This window comes from Gorilla gorilla, chromosome 16 (genome assembly GCF_029281585.2).
Source record: "Gorilla gorilla gorilla isolate KB3781 chromosome 16, NHGRI_mGorGor1-v2.1_pri, whole genome shotgun sequence".
NCBI classification, from domain to species: domain Eukaryota; kingdom Metazoa; phylum Chordata; class Mammalia; order Primates; family Hominidae; genus Gorilla; species Gorilla gorilla.
In genome coordinates this window covers 84,514,018-84,529,290 of record NC_073240.2, presented here as the reverse complement: position 1 = coordinate 84,529,290, position 15,273 = coordinate 84,514,018, and the positions used below count along the sequence as shown (strand labels likewise).

Below are 15,273 nucleotides of genomic sequence, written 5' to 3'. Positions count from 1 at the left end.
GTCCAATAATAATAGAGGCCACCTTAAACTGGGAGTATTTATTTCCTATATTGCCTAATTTAAAAAAAAATCCTTTTCACTGTAGATTATTGTGCTGATTAGAAGAAGTCAACAGTCTACGGCATAGATTTCCATACACAGCCAGATCTGTGTTTGGATTGAATGAATCAAATGAAATAGGAAGTCTAGGAAAATTTTTAAGGTATAAAAAATTGTATTTAGGTTTGGCTTGAACTTGTTTAAAATAAATAAAATTTTTAAAAAACATTATATTTAGGAAACAAGTAGAGTTCTTTTATGAGAGTTCAAAATTAGTGCTGTCAATAACCTGATTCAGGGTAAATGATCATTTCCTTCAATTTTAACATTCTAAACTTAAAGCTGACATTTTATTACCCTTAATTCTATTATAAAGTCCTATATTTTTCTTTAGGTGAATAAAATACAAGGGATAATTACATATTTGTCTGTTGAGCATTATAAGGAAAGTGGCTTTGGAAACAAAAAACCATGCTAGAAATCTCCCCAGATGTCTTTTTCCTATGTGGTTTCAAGAACCCCAAAACTATTCTCAGAGCAGTGACTCAAGTTTATTACATTCTGTATAACCCCAAGTCCACCTAGCACTCAAAAACAAAACACAAACAAAAAACTCTAAAAGTCCCCAGCATCCTGTTCTCAAAAGGACATTAATCTGATGTGTTCAGTAATTAACATTTGACATTCTAAATTCACTACTAATTTCCAAATGGCAAATGTTAGTAATTTTATTTTAATTTATGTATTTATTTATTTTTGAGATGGAGTCTTGCCCTGTCACTTAGGCTGGAGTGCAGTGGCACAATCTCGGCTCACTGCAACCTCCACCTCCCAGGTTCAAGCGATTCTCCAGCCTCAGCCTCCCTAGTAGCTGGGACTGCACCACCATGCCTGGCTAATTTTTGTATTTTTCATAGAGACGGGGTTTTTGCCATGTTGGCTAGGCTGGTCTCGAACTCCTGACCTCAGATGGTCCACCACCTTGGCCACCCAAAGTGCTGAGATTACTAGCATGAGCCACTGAGCCTGGCCAAATGCTACTAATTTTAGCTCAACTTTTATACAAACCATCTTCCACATTTGAAGTGTTTATTTTCTGAATGAGATAACTTGCTTTCCTTTGCTAATTCACATATGAATTAACATAAGGAAACAATCACAAATCCTTAATTCTCAACGTCTCCTGCCCTACCTCATCTTCTGCCCGTTACTCTACATCCTTTATGTCAACACTACGCTTTACAATTCACCAAATACTTCCCTCCCGTTGATTCAACAAATGTTTATGCAGCACCTATTGTGTCCCACTAGGGATTTAATGGTCACAACTCTATATTCTCAAGTTCTTCCTTTGATTATTTATTTTTATAATTCTGTGAGGGTGGCAGGGTGGGTATTGTCCCCATTTTTACAGCTGAGCCAATAAGCTCAGTGTTTACATGATTTTCTCAAGGTCACATATGTTTTAAGCACAGAACCGGAAGCTAGGACTCCTTATACCTAATGCCATATGTTATTACAACAGGCTACTTGAAATTAATTCTATTTGACACTATTTTATTTGTTCTCACTCTTAAATCATCTTTAAGCTTTTTTTCATGTTATTTTCTGTCTTATGAAGCAGAAACTGTACCTTTTATTTCTTCCTGGTTTTAAGCAGATCAGGGGCAGGGGTACAGTCTGATAGTAACTGCTGTTAAAAAACAAAAACCATAACAACATAGATTATTCATGCAGCATGCAGAATTTACTCATGTTAAAAGGTTTCCTCCCATTTTTTCAAGCAGGGCTGATACTCAGGACACAAGCAGCCTAGCTGTGTTGGGTGTTCAAACATTTAAATACTGTTGGAAAACCACCTCTCTTCTGAGCTTCCTGAGAAGTACTCCTCCAGCGCTGGCCTTGGACCCATACATCTCCCTTTGTGTCAACAGCTGGCACAGCACAGAATCCTGACCTAAAGCTACAGTCAGCTATACTGTCCCAACTACTGGTCAGTGCCTGTGCTTTCTCAGGAGATGATTTTATAAATCTTTTTTTTTTTTTTCTTTGAGAGAGTTTCGCTCTTGTTGCCCAGGCTGGAGTGCAATGGCATGGTCTCAGGTCACTGCCACCTCCACCTCCCAGGTTCAAGTGATTCTCTTAACTCAGTCTCCCGAGTAACTGGGATTACAGGCATCCGCCACCATGCCTGGCTAATTTTCGTATTTTTAATAGAGACAGGATTTCACCATATTGGCCAGGCTGGTCTCGAACTCCTCACCTGGGGTGATCTGCCCATCTCAGCCCCCCAAAGTGCTGGGATTACAAGTGTGAGCCACCATGCCCAGCCTATAAATCATTACTTTTAAGAGACAGCATCTATCTAGCCCAAACTGGAGTACAGTGCCATGATCCTAGCTCACTGTAGTCTTGAACTCTTCCCGGACTCAAGGGAGCCTCCTGCCTCAGCCTCCTGAGTAGCTAGGACTACAGGCGTGCACCACCACACCCAGCTAATTTTAAAATTTTCTGTAGAGACAGGATCTTGCTACATTGCCCAGGCTGGCCTCGAACCCCTGGCTTCAAGTGATCTTCCCACCTCGGCCTCCCAGAGTGCTGGGATAACAGGTGTGAGCCACCATACCCAACCAGGTGATATTTTTGATAACACTTCTGCTTTCAGAGAAGATTCTGGGGTGTAGTCAGGACATTACTATCTAGACTAAATATCTGTAGTATCAAATCCTATCTTTATATAACAGCACTGGCTTCTTGCCTACTGATGTAATTAGGGAGGTTACAGGGAAAACCCTTACTATTAAAATTGTATTTGCATCTCAGCGTGACTGCCCGACTTATTAGGTCATTGCCAATAAAACAGTTACCCGAGAGGATGGCTCTTCAGGAAGGGAGAATAAAAGGGAGAGGTAGATGGAAAGCATGAAGTACCTGGAGAAGTCAACCTCGAGGGCCTAGAGTGGGGTGCTAAGAGAGAAGGCAGTAAAAAACAGGTTTACGAAGATGCCCCCCCCTTTTTTTTTTTGAGATGAAGTCTTGCTCTGTTGCCCAGGCTGGAGTGCAGTGGCACGATCTTGGCTCACTGCAACTTCCGCCTCTGGGCTTCAAACGATTGTCCTGCCTCAGCCTCCCGAGTAGCTGGGATTACAGGCATGTGCCACCACACCCGGCTAATTTTTGTATTTTTAGTAGAGATGGGGTCTCATCATGTTGGTCAGGCTGGTCTCAAACTCCTGACCCCAAGTGATCCGCCCACCTCAGCCTCCGAAAGTGCTGGGATTACAGGCATGAGCCACCATGCCTGGCTGGAAGATGCCTTCTTAAATATATATATTTTTTGTCACTCTAATAAAGTCAGGAAGGTGCCTGTTAATTCCTTTGACCTATGTTGAAATTTGCACTCTTAATGTTACTGTTAAACCAAATAAGCCCTTTTCAACAGATATGAAGGACAGCATAAAAAAACCCAAAAGTCTCATTTCACCATATTAATAAATGGGCTAACTGCCAGAGCTTGGGAGTGAAGATGCTTAAATATTTTAAAATTTTTATTTGAATGAAATCATTGTAATAATCATTAAGGTGATTTGAAATAGAATGATCTCTGTGAAAGGAAGTTTATAGCATCACTATTTATAGAAGAGAAAGCAGCAGAGGTATGCATCTGAAAGTGAATATAACATTGTAAAATCAGCCCACATTAAATACCAAAAAAGTAAGAACCATCAAAATGCAGCATTATTTACAGGACTAAAAAGTGTGAACAGTACAGAGTTAAACTTTCTTATGTGTGAATTTTGACCTGCTATGTTGTTAGCAAAAAGCTTTAGTGTTTGTATAAAATGATGTGTACCCTTATCCCAACCACCACCAGATCAAGACACAAACTGACAATGATTCCTTCCTTATTTTACAGCTTTATTACTGATTTCCCTCTAAAAAGAGACTCAAGTGTGGAGCTGACTCATCTATAGATTAAGGAATCACAAAGTACCAGAGTCACATAACAAAAGCAAAAAAAAAAAAAAAAAAGCAATTGTTTTACCTTTCAACTGCTGATGTTATGTACAATCTATCACAAAAAGCATAGCTGTGCATTCATGAGCTGATTATATCAACCTCTAGAATTTTAGAAACGAGCACATCTAAGCATATGGATACTCTCTTACCTTACAAAGTAAAAGCATTTTCTATTTTAAAATTTTTATTTCTGTGTAAAACAAAGAATTCCTAGAGGTCAAATAATATACCAAACTTAAAGCATTATTAAGTCATGAAACAAAGAAGATTCTGAGGTAGAAGTCAAGCAATATAATCCACAATTTCAGGTATTCCCAGCAACCATCGCATTTCGCAAGTAAGATCTATTTTTTTTAAAGTCTCAACTTCCAAAAAATCAATAATCCATTCTGTACAATCGGATGTAAAACTATGACCAACAGAAGACACACAAACTTTTCTCATGGTAACAGAGTAAATGCTTTTACTAAAAGCTGCCAACATTTCTATCAGTAGTAACCATAAGGAGGCCGCTGGTTGTAACCATAATGTCCATATTGCTGGGGATAGTAAGGTTCTTGTCTGTGTTGCGGGTAATTGTTACCCCAGGATCGTCCATGCCACTGATTGGATCGATTGTCACTTGGCCACCCCCATCTGTTGTCCCTGCCTCTGAACTGTCTGTTGTCTTGCAACCTACAACAATAAAACAAAAAAGATCTTTAAACTTCCCTTGTTAAAAAAAACATATGACAAACCCATAGCAGTGCTTCTGGTTTCTCATTCTAATACACAATACATAAGACTAAAAAACATTTTTCACAATAGAATGTTATAGTGCCAGTTATTCAAAACTTTCCTAAGATTGAAATCATTCTTCCAGAATTATACTAGGTACACTTTACAGAGACATAGGCAGACTATATAACCAATAGAATAGTTCCAAATTAAAGTGAAATCTATTAAATTGTACAAAAATGGTATGGTAATTTATTCCTTTGACTATTTTGAATTATTAAGTAAAAGTAACTTCCATTTGTAAACTTCTTCCTAAAGTAAAATCGAAACAATATTTTCTTTATGGAATTGAACAAGTTGTAGAAAACTCTAGGTTTTTAAAGTAGATTTGCATTGAAAATATTAGTCTACAGAAAAAACATCTAAAAACAAAAAAACACACGCACTTGAACAGCAAGGAAAAAATACATGGTGCTGAAAAAATATTGAAGCAAATATTTATCAGAAATGATGTACCAGGTACTGTTATTAGGTACTAGGTATGCCATACCAAAAACAGTGGTCCCTGCCCTCACTGGCCTTCCAGTCTAGCAGATTAAAGCTATCCTCTGCCAGATCAACTATCTGCATTTATTCTTTTGAATACACACCGATTGCCTCTGTTTCTTTGGTTCCCACCAGCTCTGCTATTCCATTCCTCAACAATTGGAGGAGACTCAGGAGGGCGTTTCAGGTATTCCTGATACTCCTTGTCATTTTCTGTGAATCTACTAGCAAACATCTCTTCAAAATTTGGAACAGCTTCGGCAGTGTCAGTCATTCTGAAAATCTGTACAATTTTAAAGACATTTCCATTAAAAAAAAATTAAAAATTAACACTCTCTCCAAATAATGAAAAACCAAGAAGTAAGCAATTTTTAGGCAGGATATTCATGGAAGTCTTTGTGTGCTTTCAGACTTGTCATATTTTAGATATTGAATTCAACATTTTTTTTTTTTTTTTGAGACAGGGTCTCTCACTTTATCACCCAGGCTGGAGCACAGTGGCACAACCTCGGGTCACTGCAGCCTTGACTTCCCTGGCTCAAACAATCCTCCCACCTCAGCCTCCCAAGTTGCTGGGACTACAGGTGCATGCCACCCACACCCGGCTAATTTTCGTATTTTTTGAAGAGACGGGGTCTCGCCATGTTGCCTAGGCTGGAAGTCTTGGGCTTCGGTGATCCTCCTGCCTTGGCCTCCCAAAGTGCTGGGATTACAGGCATGAGCCACTGTGCCTGGCCCGAATTATTTTTCTTACTTTATTAACCTCCAGTAAAAGGTTTGGGACAAAGAGATGTGACAATGGAAGCTATTGTGATAACTTCTTCATTAGTCTGCCTTTCCTCCAAACATATGCAAATATTTGTAACATTTATACTACCTACTTTAACCCCAACAAAATTAAACCGAAATTATTGTTGCATTGCAAGAAACAATATGTAGATTTTTTCTTTTTCCTTTTCCTCCAGACGGAGTCTTGCTCTGTCACCCAGAGTTGGAGTGCAATGGCGCGATCTCAGCACACTGCAACCTCTGCCTCCCAGGTTCAAGCAATTCTCCTGCCTCAGCCTCCCAAGTAGCTGGGATTACAGGCACGCGCCACCACACCCAGCTAATTTTTGCATTTTTAGTAGAGATGGGGTTTTGTCTGGTCTTGAACTCCTGACCTCATAATCCGCCCGCTTTGGCCTCCCAAAGTCCTGGGATTACAGGTATGAGCCACCGCGCCCAGCCTTTTTTTTTTTTTTTTTTTTGAGACGGAGTTTCACTCTTGTTGCCCAGGCTAGAGTGCAATGGCGCGATCTCGGCTCACTGCAATCTCTGCCTCCCGAATTCAAGTGATTCTCCTGTCTCTGCCTCCCGAATAGCTGGGATTACAGGTGCACGCCCGCTCGCTAATTTTTGTATTTTTAGTAGAGACGGGGTTTCATCATGTTGGCCAGGCTGATCTTGAACTCCTGACCTCAGGTGATCTGCCTGCCTCAGCCTCCCAAAGTGCTGGGATAACAGGCATAAGCCACCGCGCCCAGCCTGACACTCTTATCTTTCAGGCTATTGCTCTTAGTATGCTTTATCAAATACCAAATATCAGACTTTCAATGTGTCTGGGATTGGCAAACTATGTCAAATTCTCAAATCCAAGGAATAAGTTTTAAATAAATTCAGCTAATTAAAAATCATGCCTAGAATTCTAGTGGGATCACAGAAATCACTAAAAAGATGACCCATACCTAATCCAGATGGGCAGTAAAAATCATAAGGCAAGGAAAAGGTGCTACTCCATTTTTATGTTCTCATATGTTCTCTCACGACTCCCCACCCATACTCATGTAAACAAATATCAACTGTATTATTACTGAGAACGAAATTTAAATAGAATGTTAATCGACCCAAGCTTTACTTACCCCAAAGGTTTGAGGCAGCTGTACTGCTTAATGTTTAGGTTGTTTAAATCTGTGGGAGGAAAAAAACAAACTTGACTTTATTTAAGGAAACTCTCAAAAGGTGTTTGTAGGGGAGGGTGGCGCAAAAGAGTCTTATTCAAGCAAAGAATTGGAGTAAAAGTGCTCTAAGGCCAGGCGCGGTGGCTCACCTCTGTAATCCCAACACTTTGGGAGGCCGAGGCGGGCGGATCACGAAGTCAAGAGATCGAGACCAGCCTGGCTAACACGGTGAAACCTCGTCTCTCCTAAAAATAGAAAAAATTAGCCAGGCGTGGTGGCATGTGCCTGTAGTCCTAGCTACTCGGGAGGCTGAGGCAGGAGAATCGCTTGAACTTGGGAGGCGGAGATCGCGCCACTGCACTCCAGCCTGGGCGACAGAGCGAGACTCCGTCTCAAAACAAAAAACAAAAAACAAAAAACAAAAACGCTCTAAAGACTTCCAAAGCTAATATTCCAAAGAGGGAACTGGTTCTCAAGAGCAAGAAGCTATAAGATTTGTCCTCTGGGCCTTCAAAAGCAAAATAGTTCAAGTATGAATACAAACTTCATAAAGTATGTTCCTTTAGGGTAAGCCTTTCAGATTTGTACTTGAATAATGCTAATTTATTCACCACAAATAAAACCACAAAGAACTTTGGCTGCGGGCGACTAACCCTGGAAATAACCAACCAGAATGGGGTTTCGCTGCCCTGGGAGGTGAGCCCGGGGAACAGACGAAGATGCAGACTGAAAACAACTGCGTTTTCCAGTCCGTCCTCAAGGCACATCACAGCTTGCTTACCAAGGTTCTGGCAGATTTGCTCCCTTCCGAAGCACCTTATACCTCCAGAAGTGAGGGAAATTATGGGCCGTGAGAAGTAAACGGGTTTCGGTCTAGGAAAGAGTACAGATCACCGCACAGGGGGAGGACACCTCGCTGGCCATCCAGCTCGGCCGCCCCGCTCCCTCCTCCCGGGCGTCCGGGGCGACTCACCCGCCAAGGGCTGTGTCTATCCAGCTCAGGCCGAACCCCGCCGGCGAGACACTGAGAAGCCCAGGAGAGGTGGCCTCTGGCCCACTACACCGTGGAACTCCAGACCACTCCAGTTCCCCAATGTAACGGAGCGCCTTCCTCTAAAATCCGACAACCACCTGACTTCCGCTTCCGGCGGGCTAAAGTTGAGGGTGCCTGTCAAGTCTCGCGATAACTAAGGCTTTCCGTGTGGATCGCTTTGCAACAGATCTCTTCTTCAAATGCTGGCACAACGCCCAGAGCTCGATGAGGTGTGGGCAAGTAGCTGTCTAAAGGTGGATGATGCTCTCCATGCGCTTTCAGCCTGCCTGGTGGCTGGGCAGTCGAAAACGTCGCCGTCTATTAAGCTCCTTTGATTGGGAGCAGGTGACGGGTAGAGACGGAAGTTCTGGGAATCACCGGAGAAGGGAGGGAAGGGCTCCTTCCGGCCGCCTGCTCCCGGAGTCTTCGTGGGGAACGTGAGGTGAGAGCAGGCGGTGAAGAGTAGACACGACTGACGACTTCAGGGATGCTACACCTTTCTCTCCTGCCTGGGCAAGCCTCGGTAGTAAGATTTCCGTAGTCCGTTTTGTATGTGGTTTTGCAGAAACATACCCCCTCTCTGCTCCAGCTTCAGTCGTCAGTATCCAGCTACTTCCAAGAGTCTTGCCCATGTCTTCTGGGATGTTCAGCAAATGTATAAACACTTAATATCCCGACAAAGCTTGGCCTCTTCCCTCCCAAATTACTTCCCAGGCTATGCACCCGTTTTTGTTAATACAACCAACTTGGAAACTTTGATGTCAGATTTGATGCCCTTTCTTTCCTTTCCATACTCCAATCACTTGCCAAGTCCTGTCGATTGTACCCCTACAGTAATTCTGGCATCTTCTTACCCACTGCCCCCACCTAATCAACGTTCTCATTACCATCTCCTGCACGGTGTCAGTGCAGTACCTTTCTCATTGATGTCCTGCCTCTAGCATCACTCTGCTACTAGCCTATCTTACATATACCTGCTATAGGTGTAGCCATCTTCAAGCACCACCGTGATCCAAAATAGCTGATCCAATGGCTCTCTGTTGCCTGTAGATTAAAGGTCAAGTTTATTAACTTGGATTCAAAACTTTTTTTATTTTCTGCTGTTCCCCTTCCATTCTCCCTCAGTCAGTGGTAAACCAGACCCTGTGAAGTACGTCATGCATAAATTATTACATTTTTATAGATTGCTCATGTCCCTTGCATGAAATACCTGTCTCTCCCCCTCATCTCCAAATGTTGAAATTCTTTCCATCATTTAAAGCTTTAGAAAGTGACATCTCTACTTAGAAATAATTTTTCTTTCTATTGAGAGTCCATCATATTTCTGGAATTTCATGTATTTAGTTATTACCACTTTCTAACTTCGAACTAAAATTATTTACTTGCAAGTCTTTCCTCCTATTAAACTGTAAACAGGCCTTTATCTAATGCATTTCTACATTCGGGAGTGTATAACATTGTGCTTTTTTTGTTTGTTTGTTTCTTTGACACAGGGTCTCATTCTGTTGCCCAGGCTGGAGTGCAGTGACGTGGTCATGGCATACTGCAGCCTCGACTTCCTGGGCTCAGGCGATCCTCTCAGCTCAGCCTCCGGAGAGCTGGGACTACAGGTGCACACCACCACCCTGCTAATTTTTTGTATTTTTTGTAGAGATGGAATTTTGCAGTATTGCCCAGTCTGGTCTCGAACTCTGGGCTCAAGCAGTCCACCCACCTCAGCCTCCCAAAGGGCTGGGATTACAGGCCTGAGCTGCGGAGCCCAGCCCCACATTGTGCTTTTTCCATGACGTTAGCACTGAATAAATGTTTGTGGAATGAATGATAGAACTATGAATATTCCAAGTAATGTTTTAGAAACATTAACCTAGCAAAACTATATAGGATAGTATGGATGAGGGAATAGGATAGTCTTGGTGTTGAGTAGTAAAGGTAAGAGGTGTAACAACCAAGGTTACAATAATTGAATAAAAGGCCGGGTGCGGTGGCTCACGCCTGTAATCCCAGCACTTTGGGAGGTCGAGGTGGGTGGATCATGAGGTCAGGAGATCAAGACCATCCTGGCTAACACGGTGAAACCCTGTCTCTACTAAGTATACACAAAATTAGCTGGGCGTGGTCGCCGGCGCCTGTAGTCCTAGCTACTCGGGAGGCTGAGGCAGGAGAATGGCGTGAACCCAGGAGGCGGAGCTTGCAGTGAGCAGAGATCGCGCCACTGCACTCCAGCCTGGGTGACAGAGCAAGACTCCGTCTCAAAAAAAAAAATAATAATAATAATAATAATAATTGAATAGTACTATTCTGGAGCTCCAGTAGTGCAACTGGTTAGCGCACTATAGTGCGCTAAATAGTAAATAGTACTATCCTTAGTTACTGAGTGGATTACAAGAGAAAAAGATTGGTAGAAATCAGGGAAGGAGCTGGGTGCGGTGGCTTACTCCTGTAATCCCTGCACTTTGAGAGGCCGAGGCAGGCAGATCACTTGAGGTCAGGAGTTCAAGACCAGCCTGACCAACATGGTGAAATCCTGTCTCTACTAAAAATTCAAAAAAATTAGCCGGGCGTGGCCAGGGGCGCCTGTAATCCCAGCTACTCGGGAAGCTGAGGCAGGGAGAATTGCTTGAACTTGGGAGGCAGAGGTTGCAGTGAGCCGAGATTGCACCACTGCCCTCCAGCCTGGGCGACAGAGTGAGACTCCGTCTAAAAAAAAAAAAAAAAAGAAAAGAAAGAAATCAGGAAAGGCTCCAATTCTTTGAGCCTGGGAAATTGGGGCTGAAAAGGAATATCCATAAGGTAAAGTGGCTTTAAGGGAAAAATGAACTCAGAGCCCAAATACATTTGTAAAATTTGAAACACTGGTGAAATATTCAAGAGAAAATTTCCAGGGAGTTGTTAGAAATACAAGACTAAATCTCAGGAAAGAGAGGCTCTGCCCAGATATGTAAATGTGTGAGTAATTCATGAAGAAACAATAGTTGAAATCACTGGTGTACAGATGCTCCCCGACAGGACTGTTTGACTTAACGATTGTTGTACTTTACAATGGTACCATGTGCATTCAGTAGCAGCGTACTTTGAATACCTATACAAACATTCTGTTTTTCACTTTCCGTACAGTAGTCAATAAATTATATGAGATATTCAACATTTTATTATAAAATAAGCTTTGTGTTAAATGAGCTTGCCCAACTATAGGCTAATGTAAGTGTTCTGAGCATGTTTAAGGTAGGCTAAGCTAAGCTATGATGTTTAGTAGATTAGGTGTACTAACTGCATTTTTGACTTAATGATATTTTCAACTTATGATGGGTTTATCTGGACATAACCCCGTCAAAAATCAAGGAGCAGCTGTATATGATCTTTTCAACAGGGAAAGTATTCATAGAGAAGAGAAGGCAACCAAGGCCTATCCCTCAGGAAATACCCATATTTAGGAGACAAGAACAGGAAATAGAAAACTTGAAGAGGGGCAGTGTGACAATTGAAAAACTAAGAAAAATGCTTCCTTACCTAGTATCAGGAATCAAGAAGGATATTTGGAAAAGGGGCTTCTTGTAGGCTAGTTTGCTTGTTTCCTTGTGACTATTATTGACATTATTTGTAAGTATTGAGGACTTACCCAGAAAAGAATACAGAGATTGGGCATCCCTAATCCCCAAATACAAAATGTCCCCAAACCCAAAACTTTTTGAGTGCCAACATGACACTCAAAGGAAATGCTCATTGGAGCATTTTGGATTTCAGATTTTCATAGTAGGGATACTCAACTGGTATTTTCTTTCCTGTAAATTTGTGTATGACACTTAGGGGCCTCTAGGCCTCTGAGAGTTTCTATGAAGAACTCTAGGTATTCCAGCAGATTTTCAAATTTTCAAATGAAATTTTTTTCTGCCCACCAATGTCTTTTCATTCTCTGATATGTCATCGATTATTATGTCTCATTTTCTGACAACAGGAAATCTGTTTCATGAAGGGGAATTTTCTAGATAACTGACACTCAGACTTTAAGCATCAGAAATTTTTTATTGAAACCATTTTTGATGGAAATGTTTGCAAAATGTGGCTCTTACCTATCTGGTATAGCCAGAATATATGGGCCATAATTTAATCTTTGCTGGCAACTAATAGTCACTGTTAAAGCATCAGTTATATTCTTCTGGATAGTAATATCCTTGGGCCTGTTGATGTGCATGAGAAAGGTTACATCATGAAATTTATAGTGTTTTTTTCTACTAATTGTAGACATTTTGTTTTACTTAAGCAGATATATTTTTTAAATTGTGGTAAAATATATGTAACATAAAAATTACCATTTTAACCATTTTTAAGTGCACAGGTCATTGACAGTAAGTACATTCACATTGTTGTGCAACTATCACCACCATCCATCTCCAGAGATTTTTTTCATCTTCTCACACTGAAATTCTGTGCCCATTAAGCCATAACTGTATTTTCCTCTCCCCTCTGCCCCTAGCAACCACCATTCTACTTTATCTTTATGAATTTGACTACTCTAGGTACCTCATGCAAGTGAAATACATTATATGCTGTTTTGTGACTGGCTTCACTTAGCATAAGGTCTTCAAGGTTCATCCACATTGTAGCATGTGTCAGAATTTCCTTCCCTTTTAATGAATAATATTGCATTGTATGTTTACACCATATTTTGTTATCCATTCATCTATTAATGGACACTTGAGTTTCTTCCTCCTTTTGGCTATTATGAATAATGCGTCTGTGATTATAGATACACAAATATCTATTCAAGTCCCTGCTTTCTATTCTTTTGGGTGTATACCCAGAAGTGGAATTGCTGGATCATATGATAATTTTATTATTAATTTTCTGAGGAACCACCGTAGTGTTTTCCATAATGGCTGTGCCATTTTACATTCCCAATAGCAGTGCACAATTACTCATAACTTTAAACCTTAGTTTGACCCAATGATCTACAGGCAAAACACACCAGCAGAAAGTCCTGGGGAATGCTGGCATCAAAAGAACTCTGCTTTCAGAGGCCATTCGTGATCTTGGACAATAACCACTTTAAAGACTAAAGCTGAGGGTCAAGAGGTTATGCAGTTTATCCAGGGGCACAGCTGATAAATGAGCCTGTCAAATGGGACAGGAAGAGGGAGATATTGGGCAGCTTGCAGTTCCCTGTGTCTTTGGCCAGTGCATCCTCTGCTCTTGCAAGTTGTGCCTGCAATTATTCCTTCTCTCTTCTCTGTTTTCAACTCTCCGTCTTTACTGGCTGCTTCCACCCCCACACTTGCTCAAATTTCTTCAGTCTCAAAACAAAACTGATACCCTGCCCTCAATCCTGTATCCTCTTCAGACTATCTCGGATCTCCTTTCCCCCCTGACATGGGTATTTTACAAAGAATACTCCACATCTGCAGTTTATACTTCTCTATCTTTTCTATTCAATTCAGTCAAGTTTCTGCCCTTGAGTACTCCACTGAAACCACTCTACTAAAACCACCCTGGCAAAGTTCACTAGGGAAAAGTTGTCCCAGGGCCAAATTCAAGACTCTAAAATTGTCGGCATATTTCATATCTGTGCAGTATTTGATGCTTTTATCTCCTTCCTCCTTTAAACCTTCTCACTTTGTTTCCAAGTTTCTCATGATTCTCCACTTCCCTGGGTCACTGTTTTCTTATTGTTCTGTATTATTTTATGTGATGGTCAGTCAGGGGTGGCCACAAAAGGAGATACAGGAGAGGCTCCGAAAAACAAAGTTCATTACACTCACAGGTCCTGGAGATAGGAAGCACAACACGCCACGCAGAGCCACATGGGAAAGACCAGGGTGGTCAGAGGCAGAACACAGGAGCAAGGGGAAAGCGTTAGGCCGGAGCCTTTATTGGAGTTTCATTAGGAAAGAAAAGGCAGGTCAGGGTAAACATTTTAGGATTGGCTAGTTTGAATAATTTCAGAGGGCTCTGAACTATAGGGATGGTCCCTAGTTGCCTGGTACCTGGCCCTGGGGTGACTGAGACAGGAATATTGTCTTGTGGGGTGTATGGACCATATAGAGGGGGTATGGCTCTTGATTGGTTGGTTTGTGTATCACAGGCATGCTTTTGGCTGGGCTCTTTTTTAAGACATCAAAACATCATAATATATAACTCTTAGTGGTATATAACAAAAAAACATGATTTACAGAAATTTAAATATATATATGTGTATATATATAAACATACATACATATATATAATACACTTCTCTATCTCTGTCTCTTTGGCTGATTCCCTCTTCCTCTGCCTGCCACTTAAAAGTTGATATCCCCATAACCTTGCCTGTACTCTCCTTGTGTTGCCTATGCAGACTATCACTTTTGTGGCTTCAGCTTCCATTTCTGTTCTGATGACTCAATGGATATCTCCAGCCATCCATCACATATGAGCTCTAGACTCATAAATACTCCTGCTTGCGAGAAATTTCCATCTGGATGTCCAACAGGCATCTGCAACATGTGTCTAAATGGGAATTCATCTTTCTTCCTGAACCTGTTTATCTACCTCTCTTTCAATTTCCAGAGAATGCTTCCTCGCAGTTTCCCTTGCCAGAAACCTAGCAGCCATCCTGGACTCTTCCATCTCTCTTACTCCAGATACTCAGTGTCTCCCTAAGTCCTGTGAACTTCAGCTTCTGACTGAACTTTCTCTTCTGTTTGTTCACTCCTCTTCATTCCTTCATGTCACCCTCTTAGTTACAGCCCTCATCATTTTTCACACAAACCAAGGTGACAGTCTCTAACTGGTCAGTCCCTGTATCTAGCCTTGCTCCCCTCCAGACCCTTCTCCACTCTGCTAGTAGAGCATCCTTTATCATTGTGAAACATACAGAAAATAATTGATGATAATATAATTAATTGTATATCTATCGGCTAGCTCAGAGTAGCTTGATTATATCTAGGCCTGGATCCATTTACCTTTCAGTGATTCCTAATTTCTTCTAGGATACAATCCAAGCTC

At 41.4% G+C, this 15,273-nt stretch overlaps 2 protein-coding genes across 4 annotated transcripts in view; one reads left to right on the top strand and one right to left on the bottom strand.

The window, feature by feature from the left end:
- Positions 1-3,936: 3,936 nt before the first annotated feature.
- Positions 3,937-8,409, bottom strand: RAMAC (RNA guanine-7 methyltransferase activating subunit). Of its 3 annotated transcripts, XM_055362869.2 has the most exons (6): positions 8,236-8,409; positions 8,044-8,135; positions 7,412-7,507; positions 7,224-7,272; positions 5,427-5,605; positions 3,937-4,734 (listed from the first exon to the last, which is right to left on the bottom strand). In XM_055362869.2, exons 5-6 carry the CDS (start codon positions 5,594-5,596, stop codon positions 4,548-4,550), a joined length of 357 nt encoding a protein of 118 aa, XP_055218844.1. In that variant the 5' UTR covers positions 5,597-5,605; positions 7,224-7,272; positions 7,412-7,507; positions 8,044-8,135; positions 8,236-8,409; the 3' UTR covers positions 3,937-4,547. The 3 variants fall into 3 exon arrangements, with proteins under 3 accessions (XP_055218844.1, XP_018866398.1, XP_004056731.1); XM_019010853.3 differs by lacking the exon at positions 7,412-7,507; XM_004056683.5 differs by lacking the exons at positions 7,412-7,507; positions 8,044-8,135.
- A 52-nt stretch (positions 8,410-8,461) lies between these two features.
- Positions 8,462-15,273, top strand: part of HOMER2 (homer scaffold protein 2) — a 147,541-nt gene continuing 140,729 nt past the window's right edge. Inside the window, exon 1 of the mRNA XM_055362839.2 lies at positions 8,462-8,818. The gene's annotated coding sequence lies outside the window, so the exon portion shown is untranslated. The remainder of the gene's footprint in view (positions 8,819-15,273) is intronic.